Source organism: Coregonus lavaretus (genome assembly GCF_964263955.1).
Source record: "Coregonus lavaretus genome assembly, chromosome: 18".
Lineage (NCBI taxonomy): Eukaryota > Metazoa > Chordata > Actinopteri > Salmoniformes > Salmonidae > Coregonus > Coregonus lavaretus.
In genome coordinates, this window is record NC_140005.1 from 26146842 (window position 1) to 26163468 (window position 16627).

Consider the following 16627-nt stretch of genomic DNA (forward strand, 5'->3'; position numbering starts at 1 on the left):
ACCTTCAAACTCAGTGCCTCTTTGCTTGACATCATGGGAAAATCAAAATAAATAATAATTGTAGACCTCCACAAGTCTGGTTCATCCTTGGGAGCAATTTCCAAATGCCTGAAGGTACCACGTTCATCTGTACAAACAATAGTACGCAAGTATGAACACCATGGGACCACGCAGCCATCATACCGCTCAGGAAGGAGACGCGTTCTGTCTCCTAGAGATGAACATACTTTGGTGCAAAAAGTGCAAATCAATCCCAGAACAACAGCAAAGGACCTTGTGAAGATGCTGGAGGAAACAGGTACAAAAGTATCTATATCCACAGTAAAAGAGTCCTATATAGACATAACCTGAATGGCCGCTCAGCAAGGAAGCCATTTGATTAGATGTTCAGCAGTCTTATGGCTTGGGGGTAGAAGCTGTTTATAATCCTCTTGGATCTAGACTTGGCGCTCCTGTACCGCTTGCCGTGTGGTAGCAGAGAGAATAGTCTATGACTAGGGTGGCTGGAGTCTTTGACAATTTTTAGGGCCTTCCTCTGACACTGCCTGGTATAGAGGTCCTGGATGGTAGGAAGCTTGGCCCCAGTGATGTACTGGGCCGTACGCACTACCCTCTGTAGTGCCTTGTGGTCGGAGGCCGAGCAGTTGCCATACCAGGCAGTGATACAACCAGTAAGGATGCTCTCGATGGGGCAGCTGTAGAACCTTTTGAGGATCTGAGGACCCATGCCAAATCTTGTCAGTCTCCTTAGGGGGAATAGGTTTTGTCGTGGCCTCTTCACGACTGTCTTGGTGTGCTTGGACCATGTTAGTTTGTTGGTGATGTGGACACCAAGGAACTTGAAGCTCTCAACCTGCTCCACTACAGCCCCGTCGATGAGAATGGGGGCGTGCTGGGTCCTCTTCTTTTTCCTGTAGTCCACAATCATCTCCATTGTCTTGATCATGTTGAGGGAGAGGTTGTTGTCCTGTCACCACATGGCCAGGTCTCTGACCTCCTCCCTATAGGCTGTCTCGTCGTTGTCAGTGATCAGGCCTACCACTGTTGTGTCATCGGCAAACTTAATGATGGTGTTGGAGTCGTGCCTGGCCATGCGGTCATGAGTGAACAGGGAGTACAGGAGAGGACTGAGCACGCACCCCTGAGGGGTCCCCGTGTTAAGGATCAGCGTGTCGGATGTGTTGTTACCTACCCTTACCACCTGGGGGCGGCCCGTCAGGAAGTACAGGATCCAGTTGCAGAGGGAGGTGTTTAGTCCCAGAGTCTTTAGCTTAGTGATGAGCTTTGAGGGCACTATGGTGTTGAACGCTGAGTTGTAGTCAATGAATAGCATTCTCAGATAGGTGTTCCTTTAGTCCAGTTGTGAAAGGGCAGTGTGGAGCACAATAGAGATTACATCTGTTGATCTGTTGGGGCGGTATGCAAATTGGAGTGGGTCTAGGGTTTCTGGGATAATGGTGTTGATGTGAGCTATGACCAGCCTTTCAAAGCACTTCATGGCTACAGACGTGAGTGCTACAGGTCGGTAGTCATTTAGGCAGGTTACCTTAGTGTACTATGGGACTATGGTGGTCTGCTTGAAACATGCTTGAAACATGTTGGTATTACAGACTCAGACAGGGAGAGATTGAAAATGTCAGTGAAGACACTTGCCAGTTGGTCAGCGCATCCTGGTAATCCGTCTTGTGAATGTTGACCTGTTTAAAGGTCTTACTCACATCGGCTACGGAGAGCGTGATCACACAGTCGTCCGGAACAGCTGATGCTCTCATGCATGTTTCAGTGTTACTTGCCTCGAAGCGAGCATAGAAGTAATTTAGCTTGTCTGGTAGGCTCGTGTCACTGGGCAGCTCGCGGCTGTGCTTCCCTTTGTAGTCTGTAATAGTTTGCAAGCCCTGCCACATCTGACGAGCGTCGGTGCCAGTGTAGTACTATTCGATCTTAGTCCTGTATTGACGCTTTGCCTGTTTGATGGTTCGTCGGAGGGCATAGTGGGATTTCTTATAAGCTTCCAGGTTAGAGTCCCGCTCCTTGAAAGTGGCAGCTCTACCCTTTAGCTCAGTGCGGATGTTGCCTGTAATCCATGGCTTTTGGTTGGGGTATGTACGTACAGTCACTGTTGGGATGATGTCATCGATGCACTTATTGATGAAGCCAGTGACTGATGTGGTGTACTCCTCAATGCCATCGGAAGAATCCCGGAACATATTCCAGTCTGTGCTAGCAAAACAGTCATGTAGCTTAGCATCTGCTTCATCTGACCACTTTTTTATTGACCGAGTCACTGGTGCTTCCTGCTTTAGTTTTTGCTTGTAAGCAGGAATCAGGAGGATAGAATTATGGTCAGATTTGCCAAATGGAGGGCGAGGGAGAGCTTTGTACACTGTGTGTGGAGTATAGGTGGTCTAGAGTTTTTTTCCCCTCTGGTTGCACATTTAACATGCTGGTAGAAAAGAGGTAAAACGGATGTAAGTTTCCCTGCATTAAAGTCCCCGGCCACTAGGAGCGCCGCCTCTGGATGAGCGTTTTCCTATTTGCTTATGGCCATATACAGTTCATTGAGTGCGGTCTTAGTGCCAGCATCGGTTTGTGGTGGTAAATAGACAGCTACGAAGAATATAGATGAAAACTCTCGTGGTAGATAGTGTGGTCTACAGCTTATCATGAGATACTACCTCAGGCGAGCAAAACCTCAAGACTTCCTTAGATATTGTGCACCAGCTGTTGTTTACAAATATACATAGACTGCCACCCCTTGTCTTACCAGAGGAAGCTGTTCTGTCCTGCCGATAAAGTGTATAACCCCTCCAGCTGTATGTTATTCATGTCGTCATTCAGCCATGACTCTGTGAAACATAAGATATTACAGTTTTTAATGTCCCGTTGGTAGGATATACGTGCTTGTAGTTCGTCCACTTTATTATCAAGCGATTGTACGTTGGCCAATAGTATCGATGGCAAAGGCAGATTAGCCACTCATCGCCGGCTCCTTACCAGGCACCCCGATCTCCTTCCGCGATATCTCCTTTTATTTCTACTGTGAATGACGGGGATGAGGGCCCTGTCGGGTGTCTGGAGCAAATCCCTCTCGTCCGACTCATTAAAGAAAAACTATTTGTCCAGTTCAAGGTGAGTAAATTTATTTTGGTCATAAGAGACGGTAGCAGCAACATTATGCACAAAATAAGTTACAAACAATGTGAAAAAACAAACAAAATAGCACGGTTGGTTAAGAGTCCATAAAACTGCAGCCATCCCCTCCGGCGCCATTCTCCACATACGCACATACGCACGCACACACGGACGCATGCGCGCACACATACACACACACACACAATTAAACCACTATCGGTATCTATTCAGTAACACTAACTAGGACAGTGAATATGACAGTAATATTGTGATTCTGGTGTCTCAGAGGTTCCAGATAGAGATGTCTATTGGTCATCAGATCCTGCACTCTGTCATCAACGATGCTCTACGTCTGCTGCAGAGGGGAGACGTGGATGATAGGTGAGGACAGGACAGAGACTCTCTGCTCACATGATCAATGTTAGAGTCTTTGTAGAAACTATTGCACCATTAATGTTTATCCACCTCTATTAACGGGCGTCGTGGTCCTTTGATCATCAGCTGGTGATTAGTTACACCTTTTGATCATTATCAATCATCATCATTGATTTTAGCTTTCTGAGTTACTCTTATAGTTGTATTCATTTGTATGCTGTTACCCTTCTCTGTCCCACAGGAGTGACTTCATCCTGAAGCTGGCCCAGCTGAGGGAGCACTGGCAGGGGGCTGTTCAGAGGGCAGCTCAGAGACACTCCCTGGTGGAGGGGCTAGTCAAACACTGGCACCTCTACAGCCGCAGCCTCAGGAAGCTCCAGAGGTTCATAGCAGATGCCCAGGTCCTTCTGCCCCCCACAGGGCCAGCCCACTGCAGCCTGCAGCAGCTCCGAAGCTCCCTCTACGACATAAAGGTAAGAGGTTAGAGAGACAATACAGCCAAAGGGATAGGGGAGGGGTTCATAAATGACAGTGCATCCCTTCTGTATCCTGTGTACTGTAGCACACGGAGCTGCTGTTCCTGAGGTACCAGTGCAGCTACATCCACACTCTGGAGCTGGGCCGTCAGCTCTTCTCCATGGGGGACGAACAGACTCAGACACAGCTGCAGACCGAGCTGGCTACCCTGCAGGAGGACTGGGAGAACATGCAAGGACTGCTGGAAAAGAGAAAGGACATAATAAACGCTATCATTCAGGTGCCCTACTTGCCCCTCAATCAGTGGGAGACAGCAGCTGGGGGAAGAGACTACTCAATCAGCTGACCTATAGGAAGATCATTATCTGTGGATCGCAGTTTAGTGAAATTACATTTTTAGAGTTTATTTGATTGTAAAATCATTGATTCAAATGATAGGTCCGAGTTAAGAGGATATCTTTGAATCAATAGAATGGAGTAACATGTTCTGTCAGAGGCACAGGTTTACAATAGAATGAGAGATCTTAGCTTAGCCTTGAAATGTCTGATGTGAAACTGGCATTCTCTACAGTCAGAGGTCTACTTTACGCCATAGTACTTCTACTGAAACATTTTAGACCTTATTATATTTGAGCCCCTACCACCCTACTGTGGTTACATTCTACCTTTAAATGCACATTCTACCCCAGCTTTTACAGGCAGTCCCGCAGTCCATTTCCTCCCTCATTGGGCTCCAAGCAGTAAAGTAAAATGTTGCAGTTTTGGGCCTGAAACACACAGATCAGCCCAGTGACCTACAGTACATTCCCTGATCTTCACTATAACAACCCTCTATCCAGTCATCCAATAGGCTGGCTTAATCTAGCACTGATTTGGGTTTCTGGCACTGTGGGGTACTTTACTGACCGATTGACTGAGTTGATTACTGGTCAACCTTTTGTCAGAGGGAATGCCTTAGTCAGCTTTCAGACTTTATTAATCATTGAATCATGAGAAAGCTCTTTGACCCACAGCACTCAGTAAATTTAAGGCTCTTTATGACAGCTTGTGGTTCATGGAGGAAATATTTTGCCATCGAGTAGGCCTGTAAAAGTGATTTGGCCCTTTTCAGAGTGAGTAATCATAGACACAGATCCCCATAGATGAGGAGGTGATTCAGAAGCAGTCAGCCCATTTGGGTTTGTGCGTCTAATACGCGCTTGTGCAGAAATGCTGCTGAAATCATCTTGTGCCCAATGCCTCCGCAGCCGCTGTTGACCCATCATCTAATAGACTGGCTTGATCTACACTGGTCCAGTTGTGTGAGACTCTGTATGTCAGCATAGCAAATGCCATGCCAGGCCATAATGTGATCAAAGGTATACATCTGCATGAATTAGAGCAGGGATGGGCAACTGCCTGGGCAACTGCCTGGACCCCGCGGATCAATTTCCCCATCCAGGAACTTAGTCGGGGTGCAATTTCGAAAATTGGTTGTGCATCAGCAGTTTTTCTCTTGTTATGTTAGTCACTGACAGTCACTCAATTATCCCATGTCAGCTAAAATTATTTGTTTTTGTAAGTTAGTCTAGCGGCCAGCTATCTAAACTTGTAGTAATCATGATTGAATTACCGACCGGGGGGCCTCCATTGATTTTGTTAGTCACTCTCACTCGGATATCATATTAAAAACTGCAAACATTTCTCTCCATCCTATGGCAAAATGTGTAAAACAGCTAATATTTCTCTCCGCCATTTGGAAGAATTTGTATGAAATTCGTTATAAAATTGCAAAGTCTTCTCTACAACTCATGGCAAAATGTGTTGAATTGCAGGAAATTAACTCTAATACTCTAAAACTCTACTTTTGTTTTCTCCGCTGTCAAGAGGGGGTCCGCTAAAATGTTGCTTAGGGCCCCCAAAATGCTAGGACCGGCTCTGACTGTATGTGTGGGAATGGATGTGGGTACGCAGACCCACCATTTTTATGTGGCCCCCACCCCCATCAAAGTTTCCCAAACCTGAATTAGAGGCTATGGGCATTATGGAGGGAACAGCAAATTGCTCTCCGAGCTCTGGCTGTGGCTCTAGACATGCTGAGGCAGGGAGAAAAGACAGCCAGGCAGGGAGGGAGGGAGGAGGCAGGCAGGGAGGCAGGGAGGGAGGAGGCAGACAGGCAGCGACGAGGCAGGCAGGGACGAGGCAGGCAGGGACGAGACAGGCATGCAGGCAGGGACGAGACAGGCATGCAGGCAGGGAGGGACGAGGCAGGCAGGCAGGGACGAAGCAGGCAGGGACGAGACAGGCAGGGACGAGACAGGCATGCAGGCAGGGAGGGACGAGGCAGGCAGGCAGGGACGAGGCAGGCAGGGATGAGGCAGGCAGGGACGAGGCAGGCAGGGACGAGGCAGGCAGGGACGAGACAGGCAGGGACGAGGCAGGCATGCAGGCAGGGAGGGACGAGGCATGGCAGGCAGGGACGAAGCAGGCAGGGACGAGACAGGCAGGGACGAGACAGGAATGCAGGCAGGGAGGGACGAGGCAGGCAGGGACGAGGCAGGCAGGGACGAGGCAGGCAGGGACGAGACAGGCAGGGACGAGACAGGCAGGGACGAGGCAGGCATACAGGCAGGGAGGAGGCAGGCAGGCCGGGAGGCAGCTTAGTGTAAGCCCGTCTGGGTATTAGAGCACTTGAACCCCTCCAGTCCCTGAGCTGTCAGGAGCACTAAGGTGGACATGGAGACCAGAGCCTCTTCTCTCCAACTGGGTAAACCTGCTTGTTTTGGCCCTGCTGTTCATCTGGCATTATCTAGAGATACTCTACAAAGGGCTGAGGCATGAAATATGTTGATATTTCACTGACCTGAATTGACACTTGGCCTCTCCTTCTGTGGGAGGTCTCAGGTGTCTGTTCTTGGAAACATTAACCCTCTCCCCTTTTGTCTGCTGTTTGGCCAAGTCTTTCTTTGCTTTGACATAATATGTTAATCCATTCCTCAGACAATAGATGAGCAATAATGAGGGAAGTAATAGGCGAAGGAGGTGATTGTACTGACATCAATAAATTACATAAATTCCCTTTTCATCCACCCTGACAATGGAGGCACTAAAAATAATTTTTAATGCTAAAAACAGAAATACTCCTCTAAACTTCTACTAACCTTCTCAACTACTCCTTCAACTAGAGTATATCTACATCTATTTACATGACTACCTTTCTACTCTCAGAACTGGGAGCGCTGCGAGGCCAGACTATCCGATAGCATGCAGCAGCTGGACACAATGCAGACCGGACTGAAGCAGTCGATCCCAGAACATGACGATGAGCTCCAAGTTACAGAGAAACTCACTAAGGTAAGTGGCCAACACAGTTGTTCCCAAATGTCTCTACCCTTTCAGGGCAGAATGGATAGACCAAAAGTTAGGAACAAAGAGAGTCCTTTTCCATTGAATAGCATGTTTCATGATGGTGTTCATGTGGTAATTTGTTTTGTTTTATCAAAGTTTATTGTGTGCGCTGTGCAGTAGAAGCTGATGAGACTGGGAAGTCATTAGTTAGCCCACTAAAGCAGATCTAAAACAGATCAAGTGCCTGTCAGAACACAAGAGCAGAGCCAAGTTAGTAACATGTTTGGCTTTTCAACTCATCCCTTCTGGCCCATCATGGGTTTATCCCCTCCCCCTTCCTCTCTCCCTCCCTCTGTCCTGGTCTGCTGTGGCCCTTAATCCTCTCTTGGGGCGGGGAGAAAAAGAGAGAGAGAAAGAGAGGCAGAGCAGAGAGAAGGGGCAGGACAGAGAGAGAGAGGGCGAGTGGATTGGAGTTGAGGGGGCCTAACAGGACAGTTTGTTGGTGCTGTGTTATGGTATGCAGGAGGCTGAGAACTCACTGGATGACTGGGCTGAGAGCCTGACTGAGCTGGCCACCATGAAGACGGACCTGTCCCAGTACATCATCGCTGATGACGTGCTGCTACTCCAGGAGCAGGTGGAGCACCTCCACTGTCAATGGGAGGAACTCTGCCTCAAGGTAGGGGACATGGCTGGCTGGGGATGGGGAGACGGCTGGGCTCTGGGCTGGACAGCCTGCAGGCTCAATGCTCACTAGGCTGAGTGTGTTTAGTGTGTAGGCAGTAGCCAAACAGTCCCTGTGTGTGTATGTTTGTGTTGGGACAGCAGCTGCTGCAGTGACATATATAGAAAAAGTTGGTTGGCATGAATTTCATGTCCAGATGACTAAATGCAGAAACTCAATTTCTTAATCCAATCAGTAGTTGTTTTGAAAGGGCAACAAGCTGTCATGTGACTCTGATCTGATGACTCTTTTGATTTGATTTGGTTTTATATAAATATAACCCAGTTGGTAGTGGTACACTTCAAGAACTTTAAAATGTAACATTTTCTGAAATATTATTGTATAATTTTTTGTTTATGGTATGGTCAACCAACCATATAATGAAAACCAAGTTTGGTGGATCTGTGCTAGAGCCTGAGGTTTGGGGTTAGTTTCTGGGGTATAGACCAACAGGTTTGGGGGAGATGGCTGTGTGGGAATGGGGGGCCAGATGGTGATGAAGAAATGAGTTTAGGCTTCAGGAAGCAGGCCCTTTGTATTGGAAATCAGCCTGTCGTCAGGCTAGGGCCGTTGCTATGGCTATTATAAGGCTTTCACTTCGACCGGGTGAGTGGAGAAAAAAACCCAGATTCAATGTTTTCAGGCTTATATGACAAAATGAGTACGGTACAGTTTTGACAACTTTACTGATGGAATTGGTGATTTGATTTGAAGGGGAGTGCCTGGTGCTCATCCCAAAATCTGTCCCATGGGAACACGGTGCAGCAGTCAGCTGAAGGGTGTTGCTTACACCTCTCCTAATGTTCCTCCACACCATCCACCATGGACACCATCCACCACCCATCAGACTGGCTCTGTTAGACTCACAATCACTCAGGCGAGTGGCAGAAAATGAACACGAAGTCTTTGGCAAGGTGTTTTTACTAGTGGAAGTGAATGTAGATCAAGAGAAGACTGATTTATTTTGCATTTGTTTTTGATAAATGGTGAATAAGCACATGATGTTCATAGCAGATGGAATCCATCTTACCTTTGACTTTCTTGTCCTAACTTTTGGTTATCTCTTTCTGTACTGCTGTGGCAACTCTGCCTGAGTACGATACACTATATATACAAAAGTATGTGGACACCCCTTCAAATTAGCTCAGTGACTTTCAATGTGGCACCGTCATAGGATGCCACCTTTCCAGCAAGTCAGTTCGTCAAATTTCTGCCCTGCTAGAGCTACCTTGGTCAACTGTAAGTGCTGTTATTGTGAAGTGGAAACTTCTAGGAGCAACAACTGCTCAGCCGCAAAGTGGTAGGCCACACAAGCTCACAGAACAGGAATGCTGAGTGCTAAAGCGTGTAGCGCGTAAACAATGTCTGTCCTCGGTTGCAACACTCACTACCGAGTTCCAAACTGCCTCTGGAAGCAACATCAGCACAATAACTGTTTGTCTGGAGCTTCATGAAATGGGTTTCCATGGCCAAGCACAAAGCGAGGTCCATACAGAAATGTTTTCTCGAGATCGGTATGGAAGAACTTGACAGGCCTGTACAGAGCCCTGACCTCAACCCCATAGAACACCTTTGGGAGGAATTGGAACGCCGACTGCGAGCCAGGCCTAATTGCCAAACATCAGTGCCTGACCTCACTAATGCTCTTGTGGCTGAATGGAAGCAAGTCCCCGCAGCAATGTTTCAACATCTAGTTGAAAGCCTTCCCAGAAGGGTGGAGGCTGTTATAGCAGCAAGGGGGGACCAACTCCATATTAATGGCCATGATATTGGAATGAGAAGTTCGACAAGCAGGTGTCTACATACTTTTGGTCATGTAGTGTAGATGATATTGGTTTATCTGTGAGGATAGGACTACACCTGCCTGTTATTTGGGTGGGGAAGTGAGGTGGCATCGCCATGAAGTACTCATAATCACGGCAGCCATTAATAGTGTGAACCTGCCACAACAAATCCTTCTCACTCGTGTCACACAGAGTAGTACGATCAGACTTAATTTAGCCGTGCATTGAAGTACAGTTCTACTCAAGTCCTGGTTGAAGAGAAATCATACCTGTCTGTGTGAATGCTCCAGATCTTTGTGTCATCATTATTTGTCATTACATCATTACTAACCTGAAGGGAACTTTGGTGAAGCAATTTAACTGGTTTCCCTGACATTCCCTTGGCAATCTTACTGTCACTGTTATTTAGTCTGGAGAAACCCTTGCAGAATCCATGCCCACCTAACTCACTCATATAGTAGATATGCTGACAGTTATATACAGTATATTGTCCATCTATTATTGCCCATTAAGCATATATTGTCCATATTCTGTGTTTCCTTTAAGGTCTCCCTACGCAAACAGGAGATAGCAGACCGTCTCAACGCCTGGATCATCTTTAATGAGAAAAACAAGGAGCTTTGTGAATGGCTGACGCAGATGGAAAACAAAGTGGCACACAATGCCGACATCAGCATCGAGGAGATGGTGGAGAAGCTGAAGAAGGTAAGGTGGCTGTACCATGCTGCTTGGCCCACGAGGGGGGTCCTGAATCTCTGTGATTCAAATATAATCAAAACAGTTTGAACAGTTTCAATCCCTTTGGTGTATAGCTTGGTCAGAGTTATCTAAATCAAGTTTAGGTCAGAATTATGAAAAGTTTCAAGTTTAATTGGATTATTAGAACAATAAACCGGCCTGGCACTGTGGACGTAAACAGTGATTAATGTATCTATTGTCTTGTAGATTAGATTAAACCAACAGCCAGAGTTCAACGGTTAGACTTTTAAACAATATCCAGAGTGGTTTCTTTCACTCCACTGATTGGCTCCTCATCAACAGCTGATCAAAGTCCAATGTATGAAAGTAGGGAAGTAAACAGATAAAGTAGCTCTCTACAAGTAGCCCATGCTAGCAAACAGAAGAGAGAGTGGTGGGGAATGTTCTGTGTTCTGAATGAGGAGACCGAGAGAAAGAGGGAGGGATCCAGAGTTTTCAATGTGCTGTGAATTACCCTGCCAGTGAATGGAATGACAGCTGTTTTAATCCCAGCAGCACGTCCGCGTGGCGGGGCAGGCCCCTTTGTTTGTTATGGTTTGTTTGTGTGTTGGGGGGTGAGGGGGGATGGTGATGTCACACTTTGTTGACTGGACAATATTGGACTTTTAAAAACATTGATACAATAATACATGCTATTGGGGGAAATGTCTTCCTATAGAATACCATCATTCACAAAACCTTTCAACCCACACTCACATACCCTCTTTCTCATACAAACATTAATTCGACACAACACATGCACACTCATTCAGATACTCGTTCCCATTCTGTGTGACTCCCAGGACTGTATGGAGGAGATCAACCTCTTCAGTGAGAATAAAACCCACCTGAAGCAGCTTGGAGAGCAGCTCATCACCGCTAGCAACAAGACCAAGGAGACCGAGGTCAACGACAAGCTGAAGGACATCAACGACCGCTGGGGGCACCTCTTTGATCACATAGAGGCCAGGTAAGAGCACAGTTGGCCCATTACAACTCTGACCACAATATTAGCTTGATTAGGCCATACCGAGTACATAGTATATCAGTCATGCAAATTGATTGATTTCTCTTTGTTATTCAAAACAAGACAGAGGATGTATTACAACAATGCATCAGTGTAAGTCCGTGGTCCGACCACTTTCAGAACTGGTTCTACTAGGGTTAGGTGAAGACAGGACAGAACAGCTGCTGTTCCAAGCTTTGAGATTATAACAGGGAAAGCTTCAGAGAGCCATCACCGGGCTATAGTTATTAATCCAGAAACATTAATCCCAATCCAACACAGAGCGGAATGAAGAGAACTGCTGAAATACCTTTACACAGGCTTACCTCTTATGTATCATCATACAGCATGATGCAATTATTGATGGTACATGCGTGCGTCGGAGAGCAGTAAACACATGATCCATTTAGAGGCATATCAAGCCGGATATATAGAATACCATAGGACTAATGAGATGAAAACGATATGTTCTAATCTAATGCATCAGGGAGGACTAATGTATTATGGGACTATGAGACTATTACAATTGTCGTTTTTTTGTAATGATTCACCTTGCGTCTGATAATGAACACTAGTCTCGTCAGTGTGTTGTGTGCAGGGGCTTAAAACTGTGTCCTCCTTAATGTGTTTTCTTTTGCCACTAACAATATTTATTTCTGAGATGGAGATCATTAGGTGAAGTGTTTCGAACTCTGGTCACTGATGTGGTCTTGTTTTCTCTGGACATCATCGGTATATTGATGTCTGCAGTCTTCTCTGCTGCAGCCTGTCTACAAACATCTGCTAAAATATTTTTAAGAGACTTTTGAGTCATTCTAATCATCCAAGCTTTTTGCATCGCATGTTAGTTAATAGCATTCATTCAATTGCTATTCATTATTGTGGGTAGCATAGAGTGCTCTGGCATTAGATCTCAAGAGGGAAGTAGGTTATTCAATCTAACATTCTGGCGTCATTGCTGTTGTTCACAGAAACTTGTCTAGACATGTCCCTAGGCAGGCACTACTATAGCCCATACTAGCCCCTCACCTCCAAGGCTGTTAGTGGGTGGGTACTTTGAAACTCAGAAGCCCCAATGTGCCCCACTTGTCAGAGAGAGCCAGCTAACCTGCTCTTCAGTGGAATGGTTTTACTCTGGCCATGGTGGCCAGATATACAGAGTCACTGCGAAGGGGAGGGAGGGGGATGACTTATCCTCCATGAGAATGAGGGATTTAGCTGGGCCATATGGTGGCTGTTCTTGGCTCTCTCGAACATGGTGTCCAGCTGCCTTGTCTCTCTCTCACTAACAGGAGTCTGCCTGCATAGAAACAACAGGCAAAGGGAGGGGTTTCTATTTGAGTGACAGTCTTGTCTTATCTATGGCCATGTGGACCAAGGGACAGGGTGAGGGTTCTCTCTATGAATGACAGGGAGCCTACATTTTGAGGTCTTTAGGATTGCGGGTAGATATAGTATGGAGTAACACGCAGAATGGAGGGCAGTCTGCCCAGCCCACTAACACACTGCCCTTTAAGCCAAGCTTGCATGGATGTCTTATCCTGTTAATGAGCTAGTTAGTCCATTCTGCCACTTAGTACTGGTCCATGTGGTGCTATGCAAAGGAATGTGTGGACCCCTAGTTTAGCCTACATATTCTGCCACTATTCCAGAGACATGGTGTAAAATGTGGGATTAAATTATTTCGTTTTAGATCGCATGAGGACAGGATTTGGGCCTCAGTCTCCATGGTTGTTTTGTAGTGTAGATGAGCGCTGTAACCCCCTGTAAGCAGATAAACATGAGGAATGTCTGCCTGTTGCACTTGAACAAGCTGCTTAACGCGATGTGGAAACCATTTAACCTGTTGCTATTTCTCTGCCCTGAGTTCCCTCTCACGACATGTACATAAGTGTGTATGACAGTCAGCTAACGGTTACAATTATATCGTCTTGTGAGTGCTCCGCTCACTCTACTGAGGTTCAAGAGAAACATATCAAATTAGTTCTGTGAGCAGAAACTCTTAATTTCTAGTACAAACATGCTCAGTTACCTTCTAGTTTTATCAAAGGAGTTTGCCCATACTAAGGCTTTAATTTCACCACAATGAGAGGAGGGGCTACAATTGTCTTTGTGTGTAGTATAGACTAGAAAACTAAGGCTACAATTGACTTTGTGTGTTGGGGGTAAAAGTTAGAGGGCTAAAATTGGCTTTAGATCAGTAGGTAAGTGAGTGAGAGGGTAAGAGAGAGAGGGAGGTGAAAGAGAGAGACAGGGTAATAAGAGAGAGAGAGAGATAAAGAGGGAGGGGAGATGAAGGGATAGCCCCTGGCCCTCAATTAGCCTCCTCACAGCCTGTCAGCTCCACTTCCCATCATCTCCGGTCATCCCATGATGCAATATAATCCTGTGTACAGGTGGTACACAACCTTCCCTCACCAAGACCAGAGCATGCCATCATTGAAATAGAATACATGTGTATAGCATTTAACAATTTCAGTCGAAATCTAATCCTAAAGTCTTCAATGATGCCTACACTGTAGATCTACTGCATTATTAAGCAATGAGTGGTCTTAACTCTGCTATTTGTTGCTCATCGACCTCATAAAGGGGATTTTAATAATTCTTCATTATATCATGCTTAGAACAGGAAGTGTTGTAACTGAGTTGATTTGGAGGTTGACAGTTCATGTTGGCCTATCATAGGGTCCTGAAATGATGTGTCACCTATTTGGATGAGTGCTGATTACAGACGGGACGATTCTGAGTGGTGATGAGTGAAGACCGTGCCTCACCCTGTGCCAGTGTCTGGGCCGATCCAGTGCAGTGTGATATGGAAGATTAGTGAAAGTTGACTTGGTGAGGATTAGATGCGCTGACACTGGCTCAGGCTCGCCGGTCGCCTTTGTCCCCCAAAACAAACTGGGTGCTTCGTCACCCTGTCCAGCAGCTGCCGTCTGCTGACACGAGGCATTGTGTCATCCGTAGGGCCCGTAGCCCCAGCTTCCCCTACCCAAGGCCCCCGCACTCCTCACCATTGTCTGAGCGAGGGGCGTGTGAGGCAGATGTTTTGTTAAAACAACCCCCTCTACGCCAGGAGTCAGCTCAGTGCTCACAAATCGACTTCCTTTGTTTACCAAGTCTGAAGAGACAGGGATTTTATTTACATCTCTGTTTTTCTTCGCTTTAAGTACAGGATTCAGCAATATTTTATTCAGTGTTTGAGTGCGGCTGTTAAAAAAACACTTATTTGGCCAGTCGTCTCCCCTTTATGGTTGAAGTTCCTGTAGCCATGGCGATGCAGTATTTCTCAAAGAACTTCGGCATCAGGTTGCCAGCTCAGTTGCCATGGTGATTGGTTGAGTTCAGACAAGGGGGTGAGAAATAGAGTTGTCTGTCTGAGGGTGTGTGTAGGGGGTTGGGGGGTTGGGAGTGCGTCTTTGTGTGTGTGTGCGCGTGTGCGTGTGTGTGTGTGCGTGCGTGCGTGGAGAAGGAGGTAGTCTGGTGATACTAATGGGTATTGAGTCATAGATTGGATCACTGTTCAGCACTCACATTATATTGAACCATAGCAAGTTTCTTAGCTTAACAGACTCATAAACTGTCATAAAGGTGACAGCATGCAACATGCTCAGACAGTGGGTAACTGAAGTGAACCTTTTCAAGCCTTTTGTGGGAGACACAGTAACATACTTAACATGCCACAGGGATTTGTCTCTTATCTCATTACAAAGTGAATGTAAGACTTAATATTGCATAGGATTCCTCTGTGACAGAGACATCTATTCTTATGACAGATGAAGGACTTACCCTGAGTTTTCTATGTAAATTGGTGTCACTAGATATTGCAAGAGTTGCTGGGTATTGCTCTATGCTGTTCTTTGTATGGTGTCTTTAATTGCTTGGGTGAATGACAGATATACTGTAGGTGAGAGTTAAGCAGTGTTTCCTGGCAGGCAGCACTGTGTCTCTGGCCTTGCCCTTGTTGACAGTGGGGCGACTGGGGCCCAAGGTGCCCACCTGTCAGTGTGGTGGCAGTAACAGTAGCGGGCCTGGGTCCTGTAATCCCCTCAGTGCTGGACTAACTTTAATGAGCTTTAATGGCCCTGGCTCTAATCTCCAGGCAGCAACAGGACTCAAGGATGTCCCTCAGGTACACTTACCCCCCCACCAGCCCCCCCATTAGTGTGTGTGTGTGTGTGTGTGCGCGCGTGTGTGTGTGATATGTAAGTACAGTATTTCCCTGTGCCCGTGCATATTGCTGAGGAGTCTGGTCCAGCGTGGCTGAGGCTGAGGGAGGGGGGAGGGGACAGGCTGACTGCGGAGAGCATGAGGCAGGCAGAGCGGGGGGAAGCGCTTGCTAACGGGTGAACCGCCGTGGAGTAGCCTCCTCACTAGCCCAGCCGTAAGTACCTTTCTCTCCCTAATCCCCCAGCCCTCATGCCCCTACACACAGCAAGCATGGGACTCAGTAGGTGGTTGGGTTAAAGAGGAGCGGAAAAGGGTGTTGTGTTGTGTCTGTGTGAGAGGGAGAGCGAGAAGGAGGGAGAGATGGAGAGCAAGAATGAGGGGGGATGGGCTGTGCTTTGTCAGTGCATGCAAGTAGCAGCCACAGCCGCAGCTTTTGCCATTCAGACTCAGCATGATGGCTAACACAAGCATGGCTCATTGTGTATTTTTGCATGGTGCAGTATATGTGTATGTTTATTTGCCATTCATGTTCAGACAGAGTTGTCCGTAGCTCCAGTCTGTCTCAGTATAGTGCATGTTATTCATTCAGTCTCTCCTCCACTACCAGGCATCATTCTCAGGTACACAGAACCTTAATCCATCCCAGCCTGCAGCGGTGTGCTCTGGATGCCTCAGTGATGAACACAATTACTCAGCCAAAAATAGACACACAACAACACTGTATGTCTGTCTTTCTTCCTCTTTCTCTGTGTTGCTCTATCACAGCCAATCCGTTTAGAATGGGAGTCTGTACCTTGTCTATTTATGAGCTAGCCTGATAGCAGCATTTCTGGTTTTTCTCTTGTGTTGCATCAGATCTCTGGTTTGCTAGTCAGGTTACAAGCACCGGTCACC

The 16627-nt window shown here is 46.7% G+C and overlaps 1 protein-coding gene across 1 annotated transcript in view; it reads left to right on the forward strand.

The window, feature by feature from the left end:
• The window catches only part of syne2b (spectrin repeat containing, nuclear envelope 2b), a gene marked incomplete at its 5' end in the record, with an annotated part of 125587 nt that overhangs the window by 95343 nt on the left and 13617 nt on the right, over positions 1-16627 (forward strand). Inside the window, 7 exons of the mRNA XM_084181888.1 lie at positions 3419-3513; positions 3749-3980; positions 4070-4264; positions 7192-7317; positions 7835-7990; positions 10366-10524; positions 11361-11527. Coding sequence (XP_084038014.1) covers positions 3419-3513; positions 3749-3980; positions 4070-4264; positions 7192-7317; positions 7835-7990; positions 10366-10524; positions 11361-11527 — 1130 coding nt within the window. The remainder of the gene's footprint in view (positions 1-3418; positions 3514-3748; positions 3981-4069; positions 4265-7191; positions 7318-7834; positions 7991-10365; positions 10525-11360; positions 11528-16627) is intronic.